The following is a 20,838-nucleotide window of genomic DNA, read 5'->3' as shown; positions in this document are numbered from 1 at the left end:
AACCAGGATAACTGAATTCCCTCCTTGTGGCTGGCTTTGGTTATTTGGTTACTGTGAAAGGGACCTATTTCCAGCCCAGTGAGGACACTGGGGCTGAAGAGTGTTCTCTAGAACCCCAGCCAGTCCTCAAGTTTCACCTCTCACCTGTCCTGTAGGTGAGGAGCCCGAGTGCAGTGACATCACTGCCAGGCTGCAGTATGTCAAGGTGGGAAGCTGTAAGTCCGAAGTAGAGGTGGATATCCACTACTGCCAGGTAAGGGCTCTGCTTCAATACGGCCTGGGTGGGGAGGGCTGAGCCTCCGTGTTTGGATACCTGTCCTTAGTTACATTCTGGAAGGATCTGGAAAATTTGCAGGGAAGAGAAGGAAAACTGGAAGCATTTTTTTTTAAAGTAAATGTTTTATTGAAGTAACTGGGAATTTTTGACTCCAGGAAAAAAACAAAAACGGAGGAAAGACTCAACAAATCCCTTACAGAAAATGGAGAGTTACTTGTGCAAGATGGAGACCACAATTCTTGAAGATCAAACATATATAAAAATGTCCTGCATAAAACATGCATAATCAGGCATAAAACATTTTATGCATTAACATGCATAAAAATTGCAGCTAGAGGGATGTGGGTACGATATTACCATAGAGGAGAGGACATGTCAGACCTATGATCTTCCTTTACAAATTGCCTAGCTGTCCTGGGTGCTTCTGGGTGAGATCAGGTCTGCCTCGCTTGGAGGGGTCAGGGAGAAAGCAGGCTGCCCCAGAGCCCTGCCTAGGCCAGGACTTCCCACCATTGTGAAGCTCCCATCTTCCTCTGCTTTCTTGCAGGGCAAATGTGCCAGCAAAGCCATGTACTCCATTGACATCAACGATGTGCAGGACCAGTGCTCCTGCTGCTCTCCAACACGGACGGAGCCCATGCAGGTGCCCCTGCACTGCACCAATGGCTCTGTTGTGTACCACGAGGTTCTCAATGCCATGCAGTGCGAATGTTCCCCCAGGAAGTGCAGCAAGTGAGGCTGCTGCAGCTGCATGGGTGCCTGCTGCTGCCTGCCTTGGCCTGACAGGCCAGAGTGCTGCCAGTCCTCTGCATGTTCTGCTCTTGTGCCTTTCTGGGCCCACAATAAAGGCTGAGCTCTTAGCTTGCAGAAGGCTGCTGGTGCACTGTGTCTTAGGGCTGAGTTCTGAGACTGGTTCTGAGGAAGGAAGCACAGGCCACATCTGCAAGCCTCAGTGTCAGTGTGAGATACTGCCAACCTCTGGGGAGAAGTGATGTCTTTGCCTCCGGGGGTGGGAAAGGCCTAGTGTGGGATCGGCCTTTTCCGAAACGTAGCACGAAGTAAAAGGGATTTCCCAGGAACACTGGGTTCTCCGGTCTCTGCATGGAGGGGTTTCCAAACATAGCAGAGGGGTGGGTCCTGGAGCCAGGCTTCTGCTGAGATGGATAACTATTGTTGTCACGTGGCTGGCAGTGTGGAGAAGGTATCAGACCAGGTGTGCAAGGATTTCTCTTAGTCCATGGCTCACAGAGCTCCTGTGTACCCATAGTTGGCCCCTTTGAAGGGGGAGAGGTGCTGAGGACTGACGGGGACCTGGCAGTAGTGTGGTCCCCCAGCTCAGCCTGAGGGCATGAGCCCCAGATTTGGAGGCAGACCTGGGCTCCACACATGGCCCTTGCTTAGCTGCATGGCCTCTAACAAGCCTCTTAGTCGTTCTCAGACTCAGTTTCCTCATTTGGAAAACAGGAATGTCAGTCTCACTCATAAGGTGGTGAGGATAAACAACCTCAGCCTAAAATACGGCCTGCAAGTCCTTAGGTAACTCAATTGCTCTATAATCATGTAAGAAGTGGCGAGAATAACTGGGGAAATCAAGGCTTTTGGTGGGGAATAAGACTCCAATGTTAACAGCAGAGCATTAGGGATTTCCTTTGTTGTGAGGGCTGGACCAGCAGGGTTTCTTTCAGGCTTTATGCTTGATGCCAAGGCCCTACGTACTCCAGACATCCTTCAGTGGAAGGGGAAGTGGTGTAGATAACACCAAACATCATCCAGTCCCCAAAGCACTAACTGGTACTGTCCCTTGCAGTTAGAGATGGTCTTTCCTTAAAATTTATGGAAGAGTTTTCATGTACGTGCTGGCAAGATTGTGGGGACTCTTGCTGGAGAGAATGCCCATAAGACAGAAGGGGATGTCCTGGATTACAAGAATTTGATGAAGAATTGATTTTCATTCCAAATACTTTTGACACAGGAGAGATTCAGCTCATTGAAAGTACCGGATAATGGAGTCAAAAGGGACTTAGACATCTAGTCCACTGTCCATTCCTTTACAAGTGATGAAAGCAGCTCAGGGAACTCAAGTGACTTACCAAAGGTCATAACTGCTGGGTGGCAGGACCGGGTTGGGAACCCAGGTGTCTTGACACATGGATAAGAACTCCCAGGCCATCCCATCAGAGCCACACGATCCCTGTTGCTTCCACTCTTTCCACACTGACATGGGGACCAGTGACTGCCGCATCCCTAAGTTTCTACCTCTTCTGTTATTGCCTGAGCTTAACCTTAAGAGAAGCCACATTACAGGAAAATGGCATAGATGATGCTGAGTAGGCTTGGTGGGAAGTTTAGTGGGGCAGAGGGGAGGAAGAATGGACAGAAGTTTTATATAACTAAGGTTCAAAGGTTGCTGTCTCTCCATCCATCACCCCACTCCCAACTTTGGGTAGCCTCTAAGGTCTCTCTTGGTAGGAAACCAGATCCAGGGACAAGGAATTAACTGTCACTCTTCTGACTGATCGCCTAACACTCGAGCTGGGGACAAGGTGTTATTGGAGGCATCAGCTCCAGATAAATTCAGCAGGAAGGCTACCTCTGCAGCATAGGTTGTTGATTTTCCAGCTGCCTGTGTCTTGCTGGCTTGAACTTCTTGTGTTTACTGATACCACATTTTACCATCAAGAAAAAAACTGAATCGGAAAACTGCATGTTTTGATTATTTAAAAAAAAAATCCAAAACAATGGAAGGGAGCTGGGTAAAAAGGATGCAGGAAGAGAAACTGTTGGAGCTAGTGTGTGTGGAGCAGTGTCTCGGCAGTCTTCCTTTATTTACAGGTATTCCAAAGGCACTGTCTGTACCTGGTTTCAGGGACCCTCTTTTTTACTCACCCTCAGACCAGGCAAGACAGAGCACCCCAAAGTGGATGTTTTAAGGAGAGTCTCAAGGAAGGGAGTATACAGAGACTAAGAAACTGCTGGAGGGAAAGAAGAAAGGGAATGAATGTGAAGGAGCAGTGGTGACCATTTTTCAATCGTTTGGGAACTGAAAAGACATGAGAACCGTCCCTGGAAGTAGACAGGGAGAAAGGGGTTGTTAAGGATAGAAGGAGCGGAATAGCAGAGTGTTACACCACAGACTCCAGGGCAGGCTGCCTGCTCTGGAATCCTGGGATCCTCTTAGAGCCAAGTTACTTGATATACTTTTTTTTTTTTTTTATACTTTAAGTTGTAGGGTACATGTGCACAACGTGCAGGTTTGTTACCTATGTATACATGTGACATGTTGGTGAGCTGCACCCATTAACTCGTCATTTACATTAGGTATATCTCCTAATGCTATTCCTCCCCCCTCCCCCCTCCCCCCTCCCCCCCCTCCCCCCCTCCCCCCCCTCCCCCCCTCCCCCCCCTCCCCCCCCTCCCCACAATAGGCCCCAGTGTGTGATGTTCCCCTTCCTGGGTCCGAGTGATCTCGTTGTTCAGTTCCCACCTATGAGTGAGAACATGTGGTATTTGGTTTTCTGTGCTTGTGATAGTTTGCTGAGAATGATGGTTTCCAGCTGCATCCATGTCCCTACAAAGGACACGAACTCATCCTTTTTTATGGCTGCATAGTATTCCATGGTGTATATGTGCCACATTTTCTTAATCCAGTCTGTCACTGATGGACATTTGGGTTGATTCCAAGTCTTTGCTATTGTGAATAGTGCCACAATAAACATATGTGTGCATGTGTCTTTATAGCAGCATGATTTACAATCCTTTGGGTATATACCCAGTAATGGGATGGCTGGGTCAAATGTTATTTCTAGTTCTAGATCCTTGAGGAATCGCCATGCTGTTTTCCACAATGGTTGAACTAGTTTACAGTCCTACTAACAGTGTAAAAGTGTTCCTATTTCTCCACATCCTCTCCAGCACTTGTTGTTTCCTGACTTTTTAATGATTGCCATTCTAACTGGTGTGAGATGGTATCTCATTGTGGTTTTGATTTGCATTCCTCTGATGGCAAGTGATGATGAGCATTTTTTCACGTGTCTGTATGAATGTCTTCTTTTCATGTGGCTGTATGAATGTCTTTTGAGAAGTGTCTGTTCATATCCTTTGCCCACTTTTTGATGGTGTTGTTTTTTTCTTGTAAATTTGTTTGAGTTTTTTGTAGGTTCTGGATATTAGCCCTTTGTCAGATGAGTAGATTGCAAAAATTTTCTCCCATTCTGTAGGTTGCCTGTTCACTTTGATGGTAGTTTCGTTTGCTGTGCAGAGGTGCTTTAGTGTAATTAGATCCCATTTGTCAATTTTGGCTTTCGTTGCCATTGCTTTTGGTGTTTTAGACATGAGGTCCTTGCCCATGCCTGTGTCCTGAATGGTATTACCTAGGTTTTCTTCTAGGGTTTTTATGGTTTTAGGCCTAACATTTAAGTCTCTAATCCATCTTGAATTAATTTTCGTGTAAGGAGTAAGGAAAGGATCCAGTTTCAGCTTTCTACTTACATAACTAGCCAATTTTCCCAGCACCATTTATTAAATAGGGAATCCATTCCCCATTTTTTGTTTTTGTCAGGTTTGTCAAAGATGAGATGGCTGTAGATGTGTGGTATTATTTCTGAGGGCTCTGTTCTGTTCCATTGGTCTGTATCTCTGTTTTGGTACCAGTACCATGCTGTTTTGGTTACTGTAGCCTTGTAGTATAGTTTGAAGTCAGGTAGCATGATGCCTCCAGCTTTGTTCTTTTGGCTTAGGATTGTCTTGGCAATGCAGGCTCTTTTTAGGTTCCATAAGAACTTTAAAGCAGTTTTTTCCAATTCTGTGAAGAAAGTCATTGGTAGCTTGATGGGGATGGCATTGAATCTATAAATTACCTTGGGCAGTATGGCCATTTTCACAATATTGATTCTTTCTATCCATGAGCATGGTGTGTTCTTCCATTTGTTTGTGTCCTCTTTTATTTCACTGAGCAGTGGTTGGTAGTTCTCCTTGAAGAGGTCCTTTACATCCCTTGTAAGTTGGATTCCTAGGTATTTTATTCTCTTTGAAGCTATTGTGAATGGGAGTTCATTCATGATTTGGCTCTCTGTTTGTCTGTTACTGGTGTACAAGAATGCTTGTGATTTTTGCACATTGCTTTTGTATCCTGAGACTTTGCTGAAGTTCCTTATCAGCTTAAGGAGATTTTGGGCTGAGATGATGGGGTTTTCTAAATACACAATCATGTCATCTGCAAACAGGGACAATTTGACTACTTCTTTTCCTAACTGAATACCCTTGATTTCTTTCTCTTGCCTAATTGCCCTAGCCAGAACTTCCAACACTATGTTGAATAGGAGTGGTGAGAGGAGGGCATCCCTGTCTTGTGCCAGTTTTCAAAGGGAATGCTTCCAGTTTTTGCCCATTCAGTATGATAATGGCTGTGGGTTTGTCATAAATAGCTCTCATTATTTTGAGATACGTTCCATCAGTACCAAATTTATTGAGAGTTTTTAGCATGAAGGGCTGTTGAATTTTGTCAAAGGCCTTTTCTGCATCTATTGAGATAATCACGTGGTTTTCGTCTTTGGTTCTGTTTATATGCTGTATTATGTTTATTGATTTGCGTATGTTGAACCAGCCTTGCATCCTAGGGATGAATCCCACTTTTGATCATGGTGGATAAGCTTTTTGATGTGCTGCTGGATTCGGTTTGCCAGTATTTTATTGAGGATTTTTGCATCGATGTTCATCAGGGATATTGGTCTAAAATTCTCTTTTTTTGTGTGTCTCTGCCAGGCTTTGGTATGAGGATGATGTTGGCCTCGTAAAATGAGTTAGGGAGGATTCCCTCTTTTTCTATTGATTGGAATAGTTTCAGAAGGAATGGTACCAGCTCCTCCTTGTACCTCTGGTAGAATTTAGCTGTGAATCCATCTGGTCCTAGACATTTTTTGGTTGGTAGGCTATTAATTATTGCCTCAATTTCAGAGCCTGCTAATGGTCTATTCAGGGATTCAGTTTCTTCCTGGTTTAGTGTTATGAGAGTGTAAGTGTCCAGGAAATTATCCATTTATTCTAGGTTTTCTAGTTTATTTGCATAGAGGTGTTTGTAGTATTCTCTGATGGTAGTTGGTATTTCTGTGCGGTCGGTGGTGATATCCCCTTTATCATTTTTTATTGCGTCTATTTGATTCTTCTCTCTTTTCTTCTTTGTCTTGCTAGCAGTCTATCAATTTTGTTGATCTTTTCAAAAAACCAGCTCCTGGATTCATTGATTTCTTTGGAGGATTTTTTTGTGTCTCTATCTCCTTCAGTTCTATTCTGATCTTAGTTATTTCTTGCCTTCTGCTAGCTTTTGAATGTGTTTGCTCTTGCTTTTCTATTTCTTTTAATTATGATGTTAGGGTGTCAATTTTAGATCTTTCCTGCTTTCTCTTGTGGGCATTTAGTGCTATAAATTTCCCTCTACACACTGCTTTAAATGTGTCCCAGAGATTCTGGTATGTTGTATCTTTGTTCTCATTGGTTTCAAAGAACATCTTTATTTCTGCCTTCATTTTGTTATGTACCCAGTAGTTATTCAGGAGCAGGTTGTTCAGTTTCCATGTAGGCGAGTGGTTTTGATTGAGTTTCTTAGTCCTGAGTTCTAGTTTTTTGCACTATGGTCTGAGAGACAGTTTGTTATAATTTCTGTTCTTTTACATTTGCTGAGGAGTGCTTTACTTCCAACTATGTGCTCAATTTTAGAATAAGTGCGATGTGCTGAGGAGAAAGTATATTCTGTTGATTTGGGGTGGAGAGTTCTATAGATGTCTATTAGGTCTGCTTGGTGCAGAGGTGAGTTCAATTCCTGGATATCCTTGTTAACTTTCTGTCTCATTGATCTGTCTAATGTTGACAGTGGGGTGTTAAAGTTTCCCATTATTATTGTATGGGAGGCTAAGTCTCTTTGTAGGTCTCTAAGTACTTGCTTTATGAATCTGGGTACTCCTGTATTGGGTGCATTTGTATTTAGGATAGTTAGCTCTTCCTGATGAATTGATCCCTTTACCATTATGTAATGGCCTTCTTTGTCTCTTTTGATCTTTGATGGTTTAAAGTCTGTTTAATCAGAGACTAGTATTACAACCCCTGCTTTTTTTTGTTCTCCATTTGCTTGGTAGATCTTCCTCCATCCCTTTATTTTGAGCCTATATGTATCTCTGCATGTGAGATGGGTCTCCTCAATACAACAAACTGATGGGTCTTGACTCTTTATCCAATCTGGCAGTCTGTTTCTTTTAATTGGACCATTTAGTCCATATACATTTAAGGTTAATATTGTTATGTGTGAACTTGATCCTGTCATTATATTAGCTGGTTATTTTGCTCGTTAGTTGATGCAGTTTCTTCCTGACATCAATGGACTTTACATTTTGGCATGTTTTTGCAATGGCTGGTACCGGTTGTTCCCTTGAATGTTTAGTGCTTCCTTCAGAATCTCTTGTAGGGCAGGCCTGGTAGTGACAAAATCTCTAAGCATTTGCTTGTCTGTAAAGGATTTTATTTCTCCTTCACTTATGAAACTTAGTTTGGCTGGATATGAAATTCTGGGTTGAAAATTATTTTCTGTAAGAATGTTGAATATTGGCCCCCACTCTCTTCTGGCTTGTAGAGTTTCTGCCAAGAGATCTGCTGTTAGTCTGATGGGCTTCCCTTTGTGGGTAACCCGACCTTTCTCTTTGGCTGCCCTTAACATTTTTTCCTTCATTTCAACTTTGGTGAATCTGACAATTGTGTGTTTTGCAGTTGCTCTTCTCGAGGAGTATCTTTGTGGCGTTCTCTGTATTTCCCGAATTTGAATGTTGGCCTGCCTTACTAGGTTGGGGAAGTTCTCCTGGATGATATCCTGCAGAGTGTTTTCCAACTTGGTTCCATTTTCCCTGTCACTTTCAGGCACACCAATCAGACGTAGATTTGGTCTTTTCACATAAACATAATCCCATATTTCTTGGAGGTTTTGTTCATTTCTTTTTACTCTTGTTTCTCTACACTTCTCTCTTCATTTCATTCATTTGATCTTCAATCACTGATAACTCTTTCTTCCATTTGATCGAGTCGGTTACTGAAGCTTGTACATTTGTCACGTGGTTCTCATGTCATGGTTTTCATCTCTATCAGTTCGTTTATGGTCTTCTCTGCATTGATTATTCTAGTTATCCATTCATCCAATCTTTTTTCAAGATTTTTAGTTTCTTTGCACTGGGTACATAGTTCCTCCTTTAGCTCTGAGACGTTTGCTTGACTGAAGCCTTCTTCTCTCAACTCATCAAAGTCATTCTCCGTCCAGCTTTGTTCTGTTACTGGTGATGAGCTGCGTTCCTTTGGAGGGGGAGATGCACTCTGATTTTTGAATTTCCAGCTTTTCTGCACTGCTTTTTCCCTATCTTCGTGGTTTTATCTGCCTTTGGTCTTTGATGATGGTGACGTACTGATGGGGTTTTGGTGTGGGTGTCCTTTCTGTTTGTTAGTTTTCCTTCTAACAGTCAGGACCCTCAGCTGCAGGTCTGTTGGAGTTTGCTTGAGGTCCACTCCAGACCCTGTTTGCCTGGGTATCATCAGCAGAGGCTGCAGAAGATAGAATATTGCTGAACAGCGAGTGTTGCTGTCTGATTCTTGCTCTGGAAGCGTTGTCTCAGGGGTGTACCCAGCCGTGTGAGGTGTGAGGTTTCAGTCTGCACCTACTGGGGGATGTCTCCCAGTTAGGCTACTCAGGGGTCAGGTACCCACTTGAGCAGGCAGTCTGCCTGTTCTCAGATCTCAACCTCAGTGCTCGGAGAACCACTGCTCTCTTTGAAGCTGTCAGAGAGGGACTTTTACATCTGCAGAGGTTTCTGCTGCTTTTTGTTTAGCTATGCCCTGTCCCTAGAGGTGGAGTCTACAGAGGCAGGCAGGCCTCCTTGAGCTGTGGTGGGCTCCACCCAGTTCGAGCTTCCCTGTGGCTTTGTGTACCTACTTAAGCCTCAGCAATGGTGGGTGCCCCTCCCCCAGCCTTACTGCTGCCTTGTGGTTAGATCTCAGAGGGCTGTGCTAGCAATGAGGGAGGCTCTGTGGGTGTGGGATTCTCCAGGCCAGGTGTGGGATATCTCCTGGTGTGCCGTTTGCTAAGACCCTTGGTAAAGTGCAGTATTAGGGTGGGAGTAACCCAATTTTCCAGGTGTTGTGTGTCTCAATTTCCCTGGGCTAGGAAAAGGAATTCCCTTCCCCCCTTGCGCTTCCCAGGTGAGGCGATGCCTCGCCCTGCTTCAGCTCTTGCTAGTCAGGCTGCACCCATGGACCAGCATGGACTGTCCGACACGCCCCAGTGAGATGAACCCGGTACCTCAGTTGAAAATGCAGAAATCACCTGTCTTCTGTGTTGCTCACGCTGAGAACTGGAGGCTGGAGCTGTTCCTATTCGTCCATCTTGGGTGCCCCCCCGCCCACTTTTTTTTTCATTACTTGACATTTAACACTGCAGTCCTCTCATCTGTAAAATGGGCACACTGCAGTGATTGCCTTATATACTTATTGTTAGGATTAAAATGACTACTGTAGGGAAAGCATTGAGAAGGGTGTTGGGCGGAGAGGAAGTCCTGTAGAAGCATTAGCTGGTAGTACTTGCAGTGGGTGGAATAAAGCCCTGGGTTGGGACTTAACATCTTGTGGTTTTCCTTCTGCTCTGCCCTCGACTGTACTGCCCCGGGTTCCTTCTCTATAAAGTGGAATCTATCATGACCAGCCTACCTTATCAATGTAGGAGAGAAAATCTTCATGCCTGAAGGTCAGTGATCACAAATGGCATACTTGTGCTTCTTTATTTTGGGGGTCCACGGTGTTAATGAACTTGTTTTACTTCTGGGCATCTTGGAGTTGCAGATTCCATCATGCAGAATGGCCCTTTGGAGGTTTTCCCTCCCATGCCCTTGCCCAGGTACCTGAACTGTCCTGGGGAGATGGCACTCCTCTTGCCCTCTGGGGATGGAGCTTCCATAATCTATGCCCTCAACCCTCCTTAACCCTCCTAGTGTCTCATGGGAGAGCTCTTATAAACGGACCCCTCCTGCTCCCTCTAGCAGCCCCTCTTTCTGTTCTGCGGTCGCTTGTGCACCTATTCCCTGCCTCTTCCTTTTGTCCTGCTTAACCTAGGGGAAGGTGAGGACAGCTGGTCTCCACCTACTGTGAAGACAGGTGTGGGGGGATCCGCCGTCCAGGGGCTCGCCCCCCACTCCTGCCCCAGGGCTGACCCCTGGACAGTGGATGACTCTTTAGGGCGGCGGGAAGGAGGCTTTGCTGGCGGGATTGGAAACTAATCAGCCAGACAGTTCATGAGATAATCCGGCTGAATTTTTACACTTGAAGCAGGTTGTGGGGCGTCGCCCCGGGCTTGGGGGAGCAGGGAGCGATTACTGTCTCGCCTCTCCCCCACTCAACCCGGCTGCGGGACCGCGCTCCTTTCTTGACGCCCGGCTGGCAGCGCCCGGGCGCCCAGGGCGCAGCGGGGAGAGCTGGTCTCAGGCTGCGCGGCGCCGGCGGCCGGGAGGGATGGGGGAGGAGGAGGCGGCAGCCGGCGAGGGGCGGACGCGCCGGGACGGAGCTGAGCGCGATGGAATTAGCCCCGCGGCGGCATAAGCCTGCCCAGAAGCGCGCGGCCGCAGGCCGGCGGGGTCTGCGTCCACACCATGGCTACTCCCGGGCCGCGCGGTGAGTCTCCCGGCTGGACCCTGGTCCTGGTTTCTGACAGGTGGTAGGAGGGAGGGAGTGAAGGAGGTGGCATCCGAACTCCCACCCTTTGGGATTAGTGACCCCCAAGGGAGCCTGGGCAGGGTGGTACGCGAAGTTGACCCCGTTTTCCCAGGATAGGGACTCTGCGGGACGTCTATGTAATTTCCGAGACTTTTTTTTTTTTTTTTTTTAAATCAAGGTGAGGGAAGGTAGGACAACAGAGGTGTGGGGCGGCCGCTTCTCTGTGACTGGTTACCAGTCCCCACCTCTGTGATGTTGCCTCTCGTTGTTACAAGTCCTGGGAATGCTTAGCCTACAGCATCTGTGGGTGAGTGAAAAATAAGTAAGCAAGCAGCCGGAGTGGGTTTAACTTGGCAACAGTCCACTGAGAACAGAACATATTTGACTTTGGCATCCCTGGAGTGGCCTCTCAGTTTCGGAAGTGTCTTCCGGTATCTTACCCCAAAGCAGGATTCCAAGATCAGTCATTTACACCCCAGACTGCAGGGAAACACAGCTATACCTTCCTCGGGGACTTTTCTTAGAAGAAAAGCAAATTGAGGTTGGAGTATGGAGAAGGAAGACATTATTTTACTGCTTTTGGGCAGGACTGACTTTGCCTGGGACGGGAACTTTGTCGGGTGTTGTGTTTCTGGTAATTCTTGAGAGAGGCATAAAGAGGGATGTGCTCGCTGCTTTGGCATGAACAATGAGCCGAGTGGACTGGGAGGTGGTGTCAGTCACAGTCCTGATACTTTGTGAGCAGACGTGGAGAAATACCACCCCGGGACCATGTGGAACCTCGTCTGGGACAGAAGGTCCCACTGAGCAAGGTCAGATCTCAGCCCAAAGGCAGGTGGCAGGTAGAGGGAGGACCTTAGACAAGGTGAAGGTGCTTCCAGAGGACTGTGGTCCTCTTGACCCTCCACCTGCCTGACTTTTGTCCTTGGGACCTGGCATCAGAGCCCCTGCCCAGTAGCTCTGTCACCCTGGCTCAGCTGCTGGGCATCCAGGGCTCATTTGCTCCTCTCAGTGTGTCTTGAAGTGCACCCATCATTTCCGGAGCCAATTACCTGATTCTTTCCTTTCAAGCAACTGCTTCTGCTCTCTGAGTTGCCGCTATGTAGTTACCAGAGCCACTCTGCTGGTTGATTGTAGAGGCTGTGTGAGGGGTAAAGGTGGGATCCAAACACACACCTCAAGTTCTAGTCGAGTTTCCAGGTGTGCCATCTTTTCATCTTCCATTGTGGGGCAAGGCTGCAAGGTGAGAGGCTTTTGGGCCTACTGTGGACTGTGTCTATAATTTTCTGTAACAGACCTAATTTTCTGGAAAGTACCCGCTCTGTGGGCCCTTTCTGTGGGCTGAGGGAATCCCATCCCACCCTATGCATGACATTACTAGAACACATGCATAGCAGGTATTGGGCTGCTAGGGAGGGCATCATTGCCTCCAGTACACAATAGAATCCATCTGTGTTTGTTTAAAATTTGTTTTTAAAATTTCAATAGTTTTTAGGGTACAGGGTTTTGTTTTTGGTTACATGGGTAAGTTCCTTGGTGGTGAATTCTGAGATTTTAATGCACCCGTCACCCAAGCAGTGTACATTGTACCCAATATGTAATCTTTTATCCCTTACCCCTCCTCCCAGTCTTACCTGCTGAGTCCCCAAAGTCCATGATATCATTCTTATGTCTTTGCATCCTCATAGCTTAGCTCCCACTTATGAGTGAGAACATACGGTATTTAGTTACCCATTCCTGAGTTACTTAGAATAATGGCCTCTAGCTCCATCCAATTTGCTGCAAAAGACTTATTTTGTTTCTTTTTGTGACTGAGTAGTATTCCATACACATACATACACACACACACGCACACACAAACACCCCCCCCCACATTTTCTGTATCCACTCGTTGGTTAATGGGCACTTAAGTTGGTTCCCTATCTTTGCAATTGTAAATTGAGCTGCTATAAACATACATGTGCATGTGTCTTTTTTATATAGTGACTTCATTTTCTTTGGGTAGATACCCAGTAGTGGGATTGCTGGATCTAGTGGTAGTTCTACTTTTAGTTCTTTAAAGACTCTCCATACTGTTTTCCATAGTGGTTGTACTAGTTTACATTCTCACCAGCAGTGTAAAAGTGTTCCCTTTTCATCACATCCATGCCAGCATCTATTAAAATTTTTGACTTTTTAGTTACAGCCATTCTTGCAGGAGTAAGGTGGGGTATCTCATTGTGGTTTTAATTTGCATTTCCATGATGGAGTAGTGATGCTGAACATTTTTTCATGTTTGTTGGCTGTTTATATATCTTCTTTGGAGAAATGTCTGTTCTCCATAACTAAGTAACTAAGTGGTTAGCGAAGGCCTCTCTTAGAGATGAACAGAGATTGCATTAAATGAAGGAACAAGCCTTGCAGATATCTGGAGAATTATCTAGCAAAGGAAGTAAAGGCAAAAGAACCCATGGCAAGGAGATGCTTGGGTTGTGGAGGAATAGTGTGGGGAAGCTAAGGGCTACAGCAGAGGGATCAAGAGGGAGAGAGGTAAGAACCAGCCAGGTCGTGTGGGTCTTGTGGCTCAGGCCATGTGTTCCTGGCATTCAAAGGGAAACTGAAGACAGTAAGTAACATGGCTCTCAATATCTAATAAAAGGAGACTGGTTTATCTGCACTAAAATATCATGAGTTCATGGTGATATTGATGTAAGACATTGCCCAACATAATGAGCTGTATTTTCGTTAGTAGGTTTTTAAAATGAGTATTATTTATCACGTGGGCATTTATCGTATTGGTTTTAATTTTAAAAGAGGGATGTTTTTGCTTTAGTCTTTTCTGGTCCATTCTACCCCATTACACTTTAAAAAATGCTATTTGAAAACCATGAAATGTATATCATAACGAATTAAGTTAAACCTGTAATCCTAAAAGTAGTGACTTAGTCATAGGGAACTCTCAATGGCTAATAGTCCATTTGGAGCAGTGACTCGGAGTCTCTTTTTCCTTCCCTGTGTAAGAAAGGGATTCGCGGCACTCCCTCAGGAAGAGTTCTTAATCGCACTTCCGTTGGTTACCCTTTCCTTCAGCCTGCCAGAACATCCTGTGGCGTTGCTGGAGGTGCAGTTCTGCTGGTGACATTCTCTCAGCTTGTGTTTTTATGAAAAATGTCTTTATTTCATCCTTATTTTTGAAGGATACTTCATTGGATACAGACGAATGATTTGACATCTTTTTTTCCACCCCCAACCCCAGCCCTCTGGGTATCACTCTTTTGGTCTCCATTGTTTTGACGAGAAGCTAGCCTAGATTCATATTTAAATATTCTTCGTTATCTTATTAATGTATAATCTCTTTTTAATCCGGTAGTCTTCAGGATTTGATATTCAGTTTTGGTTTTCAGTATTTTGATTCTGATGTACCTAGGTGTGGTTTTTTTTTTGTTTTGTTTTGTTTTTTAGCTTGAGTTTGCTGGACTTAAATGTGTTATTACAAGTTACTGTATTTTATCAGATTTTGAGATGACTTTAGCCACTATTTATTCAACTATTTTTATTTTTATTTTTTTTCTTCAACTATTTTTTTTGATCTGCTTTTGTTCTTTTTGTGGAACTCCAGTCACATGAATGTTAGACTCTTTGGTATTGCCCCACTAGTTTCTGAGGTGCTGTTAAATTTTTCCAGTCTTTAGTTCTCTGCTGTCTAGATTTGATTACTTTTATTGGATCCATCTTTAACTTCACTAATCCTTTCTCTGCTATCTCCAGTTTGCTGTTAATCCCACCCGATGGATTTTTCTTTCTCATAATCGTAATTTTTAATTCTAAGAATTCCATTGAAAAACAGCTTTATTGAGATACAATTCACATGCCATAAAATTTACCCTTTAAAGTTGTCCAGTTCAGTGGCTGTTGGTATATTCACAGAGTTATGCAACCATCACCACAATCTAGTTTAAAGCATTTGCATCATCCTAAAGAGAAAGTTCACACTCAATGGCAGTCACTCATTTTTCCTCCCTCCACCAGCCATTGGCAACCGCGAATCCACTTTCTGTCTGTATGGATTTGCTTATTCTACACATTTTATGTAAATGAAACCATGCAATATGTGACGTTTTGTGTCTGCGTTCTTTCACTTAGCATAATGCTTTCGAGGTAAAGGTGTATTGTTACATGTATTGGTACTTTATTGTTTTTTATAGCTGAAGCATATTTCCTTGGGTGGGGAGGCTACATTTTGTTTATCCATTTGCCAGTCCATGGGCATTTGTGTGTCCTACTTTTGGTTACTATAAATGATACGGCTATGAACTTTCAAGTACAAGGTTTTGTGTGTACATGTTTTTTAGTTCTCTTGGGCACATACCTAGGAGAGGAATTCCTGGGTCATACGTTTAACTTTGATTGTCAGACTATTTTCCAAAGTGGCTGTACCACTTTACATTCTCACCAGCAATTTATGAGGGTTCTGATTTCTCCACAAACTCACCAGCAGTGGTTATTATTCATCTTTTTATTATAGCCATCCTCATGGATGTGAAGTAGTATGTTATTGTGGTTTTGCATGAACACAGGAGCAAGACAAGCCTGTCACTGGAGAAGGAAAAGCTCCTCTGCCTGCAACCCCCCGAGCGTGCTTAGGCTTCCTGGTCTTAGAAGTGTGTGCCTCAGTGATGGGGAGGACCTTCCGCTTGGACGGCTTCTGTGTGGCTCTTCGACTTCTAAAACATACGTTAGAGAACCGATGATAATACCAGTTTAAGAATCGGAGGGTGCAGGAATGGGTTCTACACAATCTCTCTAAATTCAAATGCTCAATGTTGCTGAATGTAGTTAACTTGTGCCTAAACGATTTGATCCAGTTTATAGGTGTACTTGGAGGCATGCCCACCTCCCATATCAATTGGAAGGCAAGCATCTTTCTCTAAATTGACAACATCGATATGTGGCATTCCAGAAGGAGCCTCAAGAAGCAACAGAATCTGTTGGCCAACTACTGTCACACAAGCTCTTCATCCATTCATCCATCCATCCATCCATCCATCCGTTTAAAAAACATTTAATAAGCATTTACCATATCCCTGCCTTGTCCTGGGTGCTGAACTGGATCTCAAAGCCTACTTGAGGAGACAAATGTGGAAATATGTAACTTTAACACAATATAAGGTGTGAATATGCCACTCCAAGCTTTTCATTTTCGGTAGGCCTCTGTGACAAAGACTAATTAGCTGCTTACCAAAATCCGTGTTCTCTTCTTCCTGAACACATGGCTCGACCTTATTTCCTAGCCTCCCTTACAATTAGTTATGACACCGAATTTTAGTCAAAGGAATCTGAACAGTGACGTGCTGCTTCTGGCCCTGGCCCCTGGAAGCCTTCCTTGCCTGTTCCTCCATGCGCTTTCTACCTTTCAGAAAACAGGACTGGCAACTTCCAGAGCCATGTTGGAAGTTGTTAAAGTTGGCAGAGGCTCCATCACCCTGGGTTCCTATAAAGCAATGGTGCAAAAGAGCCATCCCACCAAATTGTTTACCCACCTAGAACTATTACTTTAGCAATAAATGAACTGTTGTGTCTTATTCTTGTGTGTGTGTGTGTGTGTTTTTTTTTTGTCTGTGTTATATCAACTAGCTTGGGCATTACTCTGACTCATAGTATCCTTCACCATTAGTGTGGATAATAGTAAATTATAAGAGCATTAACCCAGTCCACTGAGAGACTGTTCATGTCAAATCTCCATACTTCTAAGCCTTGCTCAGCAAAGCCTTTCCCAAATTTCCACCAACCTGACAGATTTCACCCACCTTGCACTTTTGCATACCACAGGTGGGGAGAGATACTCAAAGGCAGGGATGGAGGAGGGATCTAACTCATCTTTGATCCCTTACTGCAGCCTGACACATGGTAGGTGCTCAATGAGTTAGGTGCTCAAATTGAAATGTTGAAAAGAGAGGAGCAAAAACTTCTAGGCGAAGTCATCTCTTCTATGCTTTGTGGTTTAGAATTCTGGAGCTTTGGATTATGTTGAATCAAGTATTCTGGAGGAAACAAAGTTTTTTTTGTTTGTTTTTTGTTTTTGACTGAGTCTCTCTCATCAGGCTGGAGTGCAGTGGTGCCATCTCGGCTCACTGCAACTCCCGGGTTCAAGTGATTTTCCTGCCTCAGCCTCCCAAGTAGCTGGGACTACAGGTGCACCACACCCAGCTAAGTTTTGTGTTTTTAGAAGAGGCAGGGTTTTAATGTGGTGGCCAGGATGGTCTCGATCTCTTGACCTCATCATCTGCCTGCCTCTGCCTCCTAAAGTGCTGGGACTACAGGCATGAGCCACCTTGCCCGGCCACAAAGTTTTTTTTTTTTTTTTTAAGTATTGGCCTTGGTTACAGGTGCTCCTGTGGCCTATCTCAGGACAAGAAAAAAGGTTGGGATCTTAGCTTATCTTGCTTTTTTCTTTTTGAGACAGAGTTTTGCTCTTGTTGCTCAGGCTGGAGTGCAGTGGTGCAATCTTGGCTCACTGCAACCTCCGCCTCCCAGGTTCAAGCGATTCTCCTGTCTCAGCCTCCTGAGTAGCTGGGATTACAGGTGCCTGCCACCACGCCCAGCTAATTTTTGTATTTTTTTGAAGTAGAGACGGGGTTTCACCACACTGGCCAGGCTGGTCTCGAACTCCTGACCTCAGGTGATCCATTTGCTTCGATCTCCCAAAGTGCTGGGATTACAGGCATGTGACACCGTGCCCGGCCCTTAGCTTATCTTATAAGTAAATAAAATAGGCTGGGTGCAGTGGCTCACGCCTATAATCACAGCACTTTGGGAGGCCGAAGCAGGCGGGTCATCTAAGGTCAGGAGTTCGAGACCAGCCTAGCCAACCATAGCCAACATGGTGAAGCCCCATCACTACTAAAAAGACAAAGTTAGCCAGGCACGTAGCTGTAATCCCAGTTACTCAGGAGGCTGAGACAGGAGAATCACTTGAATCCGGGAGGCAGAGGTTGCAGTGAGCCAAGATTGTGCCACTGCACTCCAACCTGGGTAAGAGAACGAAACTCCATGTCAAATAATATAATTACTTTCTTTTATAAAGTATGAGGGTCACTTTTGAATTAGCATCAAAGAGTCCCGTTATTTTTGGCCCTTGCCAATCATCTCCATTTGAAACTTCGCTAACAAACTTTTGATTACATACCTGACTGTCATGAACCTCTGCTTCCAGAAATAATGGAATAACTGGTCCTGGGATAGACATTCTGTCATACATTATAATACTGGAAAAACACGTAAATTTATTTTCAGGCACTGAACAAGCACCAGCACAGAAGTACAATCCCTGAGAGAATGGAAACTTAGCCCTCTGAGTGCAGGCTATTTACTGGGGTTCAGGGATCTGGAGTCCACATGGAGGAAAGGATCCCACTGAACTGAGAAGACAGATAAAAATTTGGAGCAGCAAAATGACTGGAAATTATGAGGAACACAGGAGGAATGTGTATGAAAGGAAGTGCCCAGAGGGCTCTTTGGGGACCCTTCCTGAGTCCTTGGCTAAGAGTTAAGCTTCACATGCACAGGGTGAGGCATACAAATTTTGCCAGAGAGACGCCGCTGCAGCGTTGAGATCAGAACGGAAATGGTAGAGGTCGAATGGTACTGGGATATGTTGAAAGTCCATCCCAGCCAGAGTGGCAAGACCTCATGACACATGTCCTGGCACACATGTCCTAACACACCAGGTGTGTAGCTGAGACCTCCAGGGGCTTCGTTTTAGGAGTAAGAACCATGCGGTAGAGAAAAATTTACTCTGGATGGTCCCTGAAGAACACTAAGGCCAAGCATGAAAAGATCAATAGGGAAGACAGTTTAGAGCCTCTTGAGACATACCTTGGATTTTCCACGACATACGCTAATAACACTCCTACATAAGCTCAAAGTGATCAGCCCATAGTTGAACTTCCTGCTAGAAAGTAAAAAAAAAAAAAAAAAAAAAAAAAAAAATTTCTAACCCTCTTGATAGGAAGATAATGTTTTATCACTCACAATGTCCAGTATACCATAAAACTTACTAGACATGCAAAGAAGTAGACTTACGTGATCCATGAAAAAGAGACAAAGGAAACAAAAGGCAGCCAATGAAGTGGAAGGAAATATTTGACAACCATATATCAGATAAGAAAATATTCACAGCATATAAGAAACTCACACAATAGCAAAAATACAAATAACCCAATTAAAAAATAGGCAAGTGAACTGAATAGGTATTTCTCCAAAGAAGACATAAAAATGGCCAACAGATAAATGAAAAGGTGCTCGACATCACCACTCATTAGGGAAATGCAAATCAAAACTACAGTGAGATGTCATCGCATACCTGTTAGGATAGCTATTATAAAAAAGACAGGAGATAACTCTTTTGGAAAGAATGTGGAGGAAGAGGAGCCCTTATACACTGTTGGTGTGAATGTAGTTTCGTGCAGTCATTGTGGAAAACAGTTGGAAGTTGCTAAAGAAAAAAATGGAACCACCACATGACCCAGAAATTCCTGTTCTGGGTGTATGCTGGAGGCAGTAAAATCACTACCTGGTAAATATCTGCACTCCCGTGTTCATTGAAACATTAGTCACAGTGGTCAAGATATGGAAACAACCTAAGTGCCCATCACTTTATGGTATAGAATTCTGCAGCTTTGATTATGTTGCATCCAAGTAAACATTCTATAAAAATAAAATTCTATAAAAATTCTGGAGCTTTGATTATGTTGAATTCAACTACAGAGTCATATACAAAGAATGAAGTTGGACTCATACATAAAAAAGTGAATCGTAGATGTAATAGTTAAATCGATAAAACTAGAAGATAACATAGAAGTAAATCTTCACAACCTTGGTCTACGTGATGTTTTCTTAATGTTACACCAAAACCACAAGCATAAGAGCGATCTGCATTTGGCTAGGCCACAGTAGCCTGGTGGAAGAGAACTTATAAGAAAATTAAAAATGTATTTCTCAAGTTTTTCACCCAGTAGTTATTATGGTATCTCTAGTCACCTTTAAAGTCTGACCCAGTAATGATGGGAGTCCCTAGGGGTGTCTCCAGTGCATTTATGAACAATTCTCTTGACTTTTACATGGTATTACCATAGTGGTGGATGTTTGCTGTTGAACCTCCTTTTCCCACACACTAAGAAGGCACTTGGCTGCCCTCAAAGATTATTATGTGCCAGGCCATATGCTTGGGGCTTAGGGTACAGTGGTGAACAAGATAGGTACTATGCTATGCCTGTCCTTAAGCAGTGTGCAACTAGCTGATTAAGCTCACTGTCTATACAATATGAATTTACTCATACAGTTAAAAAAGCTATAACAGAGGCATTTTCTGAACACTTTTCTACAGATTTTAAGTAAATATATTTGGGATATTTTACAAAATTCTCAGGATTGTTCCTATCCCTCATGTTTGCTGCATCCTTCTATAACCCCCAGCATCTCACCCAATTCCAAAAACTTCAGTAGCCTGAGAGTGGGAGCTATGATTGGAAGAGTTGTTTTAGGCTTTAACACCAGTCCCAGTCCATTTTGGGTAGAAGAAACCTGTTTCTTCTTCGGAGAGATGAGAATAAGAAAGATATCATTAATCTTGGTTACACCCAGGAAGAGGGGATGGGAGATGTTTATGGGTGGTGGAGAGTGACGAGGGACACGGAGGGAACCCATTGGATATACCCAGGATGTCAATGGAAAAGCAAACAGAGCAAATCTGTTGCACAACAGGTGATAATTAATGAGTGAACAGACCAGTTTTGACCAATTTTATGTTGTATACTGGCTACTTCCTCATGACATATAAGGAGGGGCATTTATAC

At 44.1% G+C, this 20,838-nt stretch overlaps 2 protein-coding genes across 7 annotated transcripts in view; both read left to right on the top strand.

The window, feature by feature from the left end:
- VWF (von Willebrand factor) overlaps window positions 1–1,144 on the top strand; it is a 184,290-nt gene extending 183,146 nt beyond the window's left edge. For all 6 annotated transcript variants that reach the window (XM_005569887.5, XM_065523605.2, XM_015430272.4 and 3 more), the window contains 2 exons: window positions 156–253; window positions 825–1,144. In XM_005569887.5, the coding sequence (XP_005569944.3) occupies window positions 156–253; window positions 825–1,013 (287 nt within the window). In that variant the 3' untranslated portion in view covers window positions 1,014–1,144. The remainder of the gene's footprint in view (window positions 1–155; window positions 254–824) is intronic.
- A 9,455-nt stretch (window positions 1,145–10,599) lies between these two features.
- ANO2 (anoctamin 2) overlaps window positions 10,600–20,838 on the top strand; it is a 383,296-nt gene continuing 373,057 nt past the window's right edge. Inside the window, exon 1 of the mRNA XM_045364578.2 lies at window positions 10,600–10,963. Within this exon, the coding sequence (XP_045220513.2) occupies window positions 10,942–10,963 (22 nt within the window). The 5' untranslated portion in view covers window positions 10,600–10,941. The remainder of the gene's footprint in view (window positions 10,964–20,838) is intronic.

This window comes from Macaca fascicularis, chromosome 11 (assembly GCF_037993035.2).
Source record: "Macaca fascicularis isolate 582-1 chromosome 11, T2T-MFA8v1.1".
NCBI classification, from domain to species: Eukaryota; Metazoa; Chordata; class Mammalia; order Primates; family Cercopithecidae; genus Macaca; species Macaca fascicularis.
Note: the sequence above shows the minus strand (reverse complement) of the source record. Positions and strands in the feature narration are given on the sequence as shown.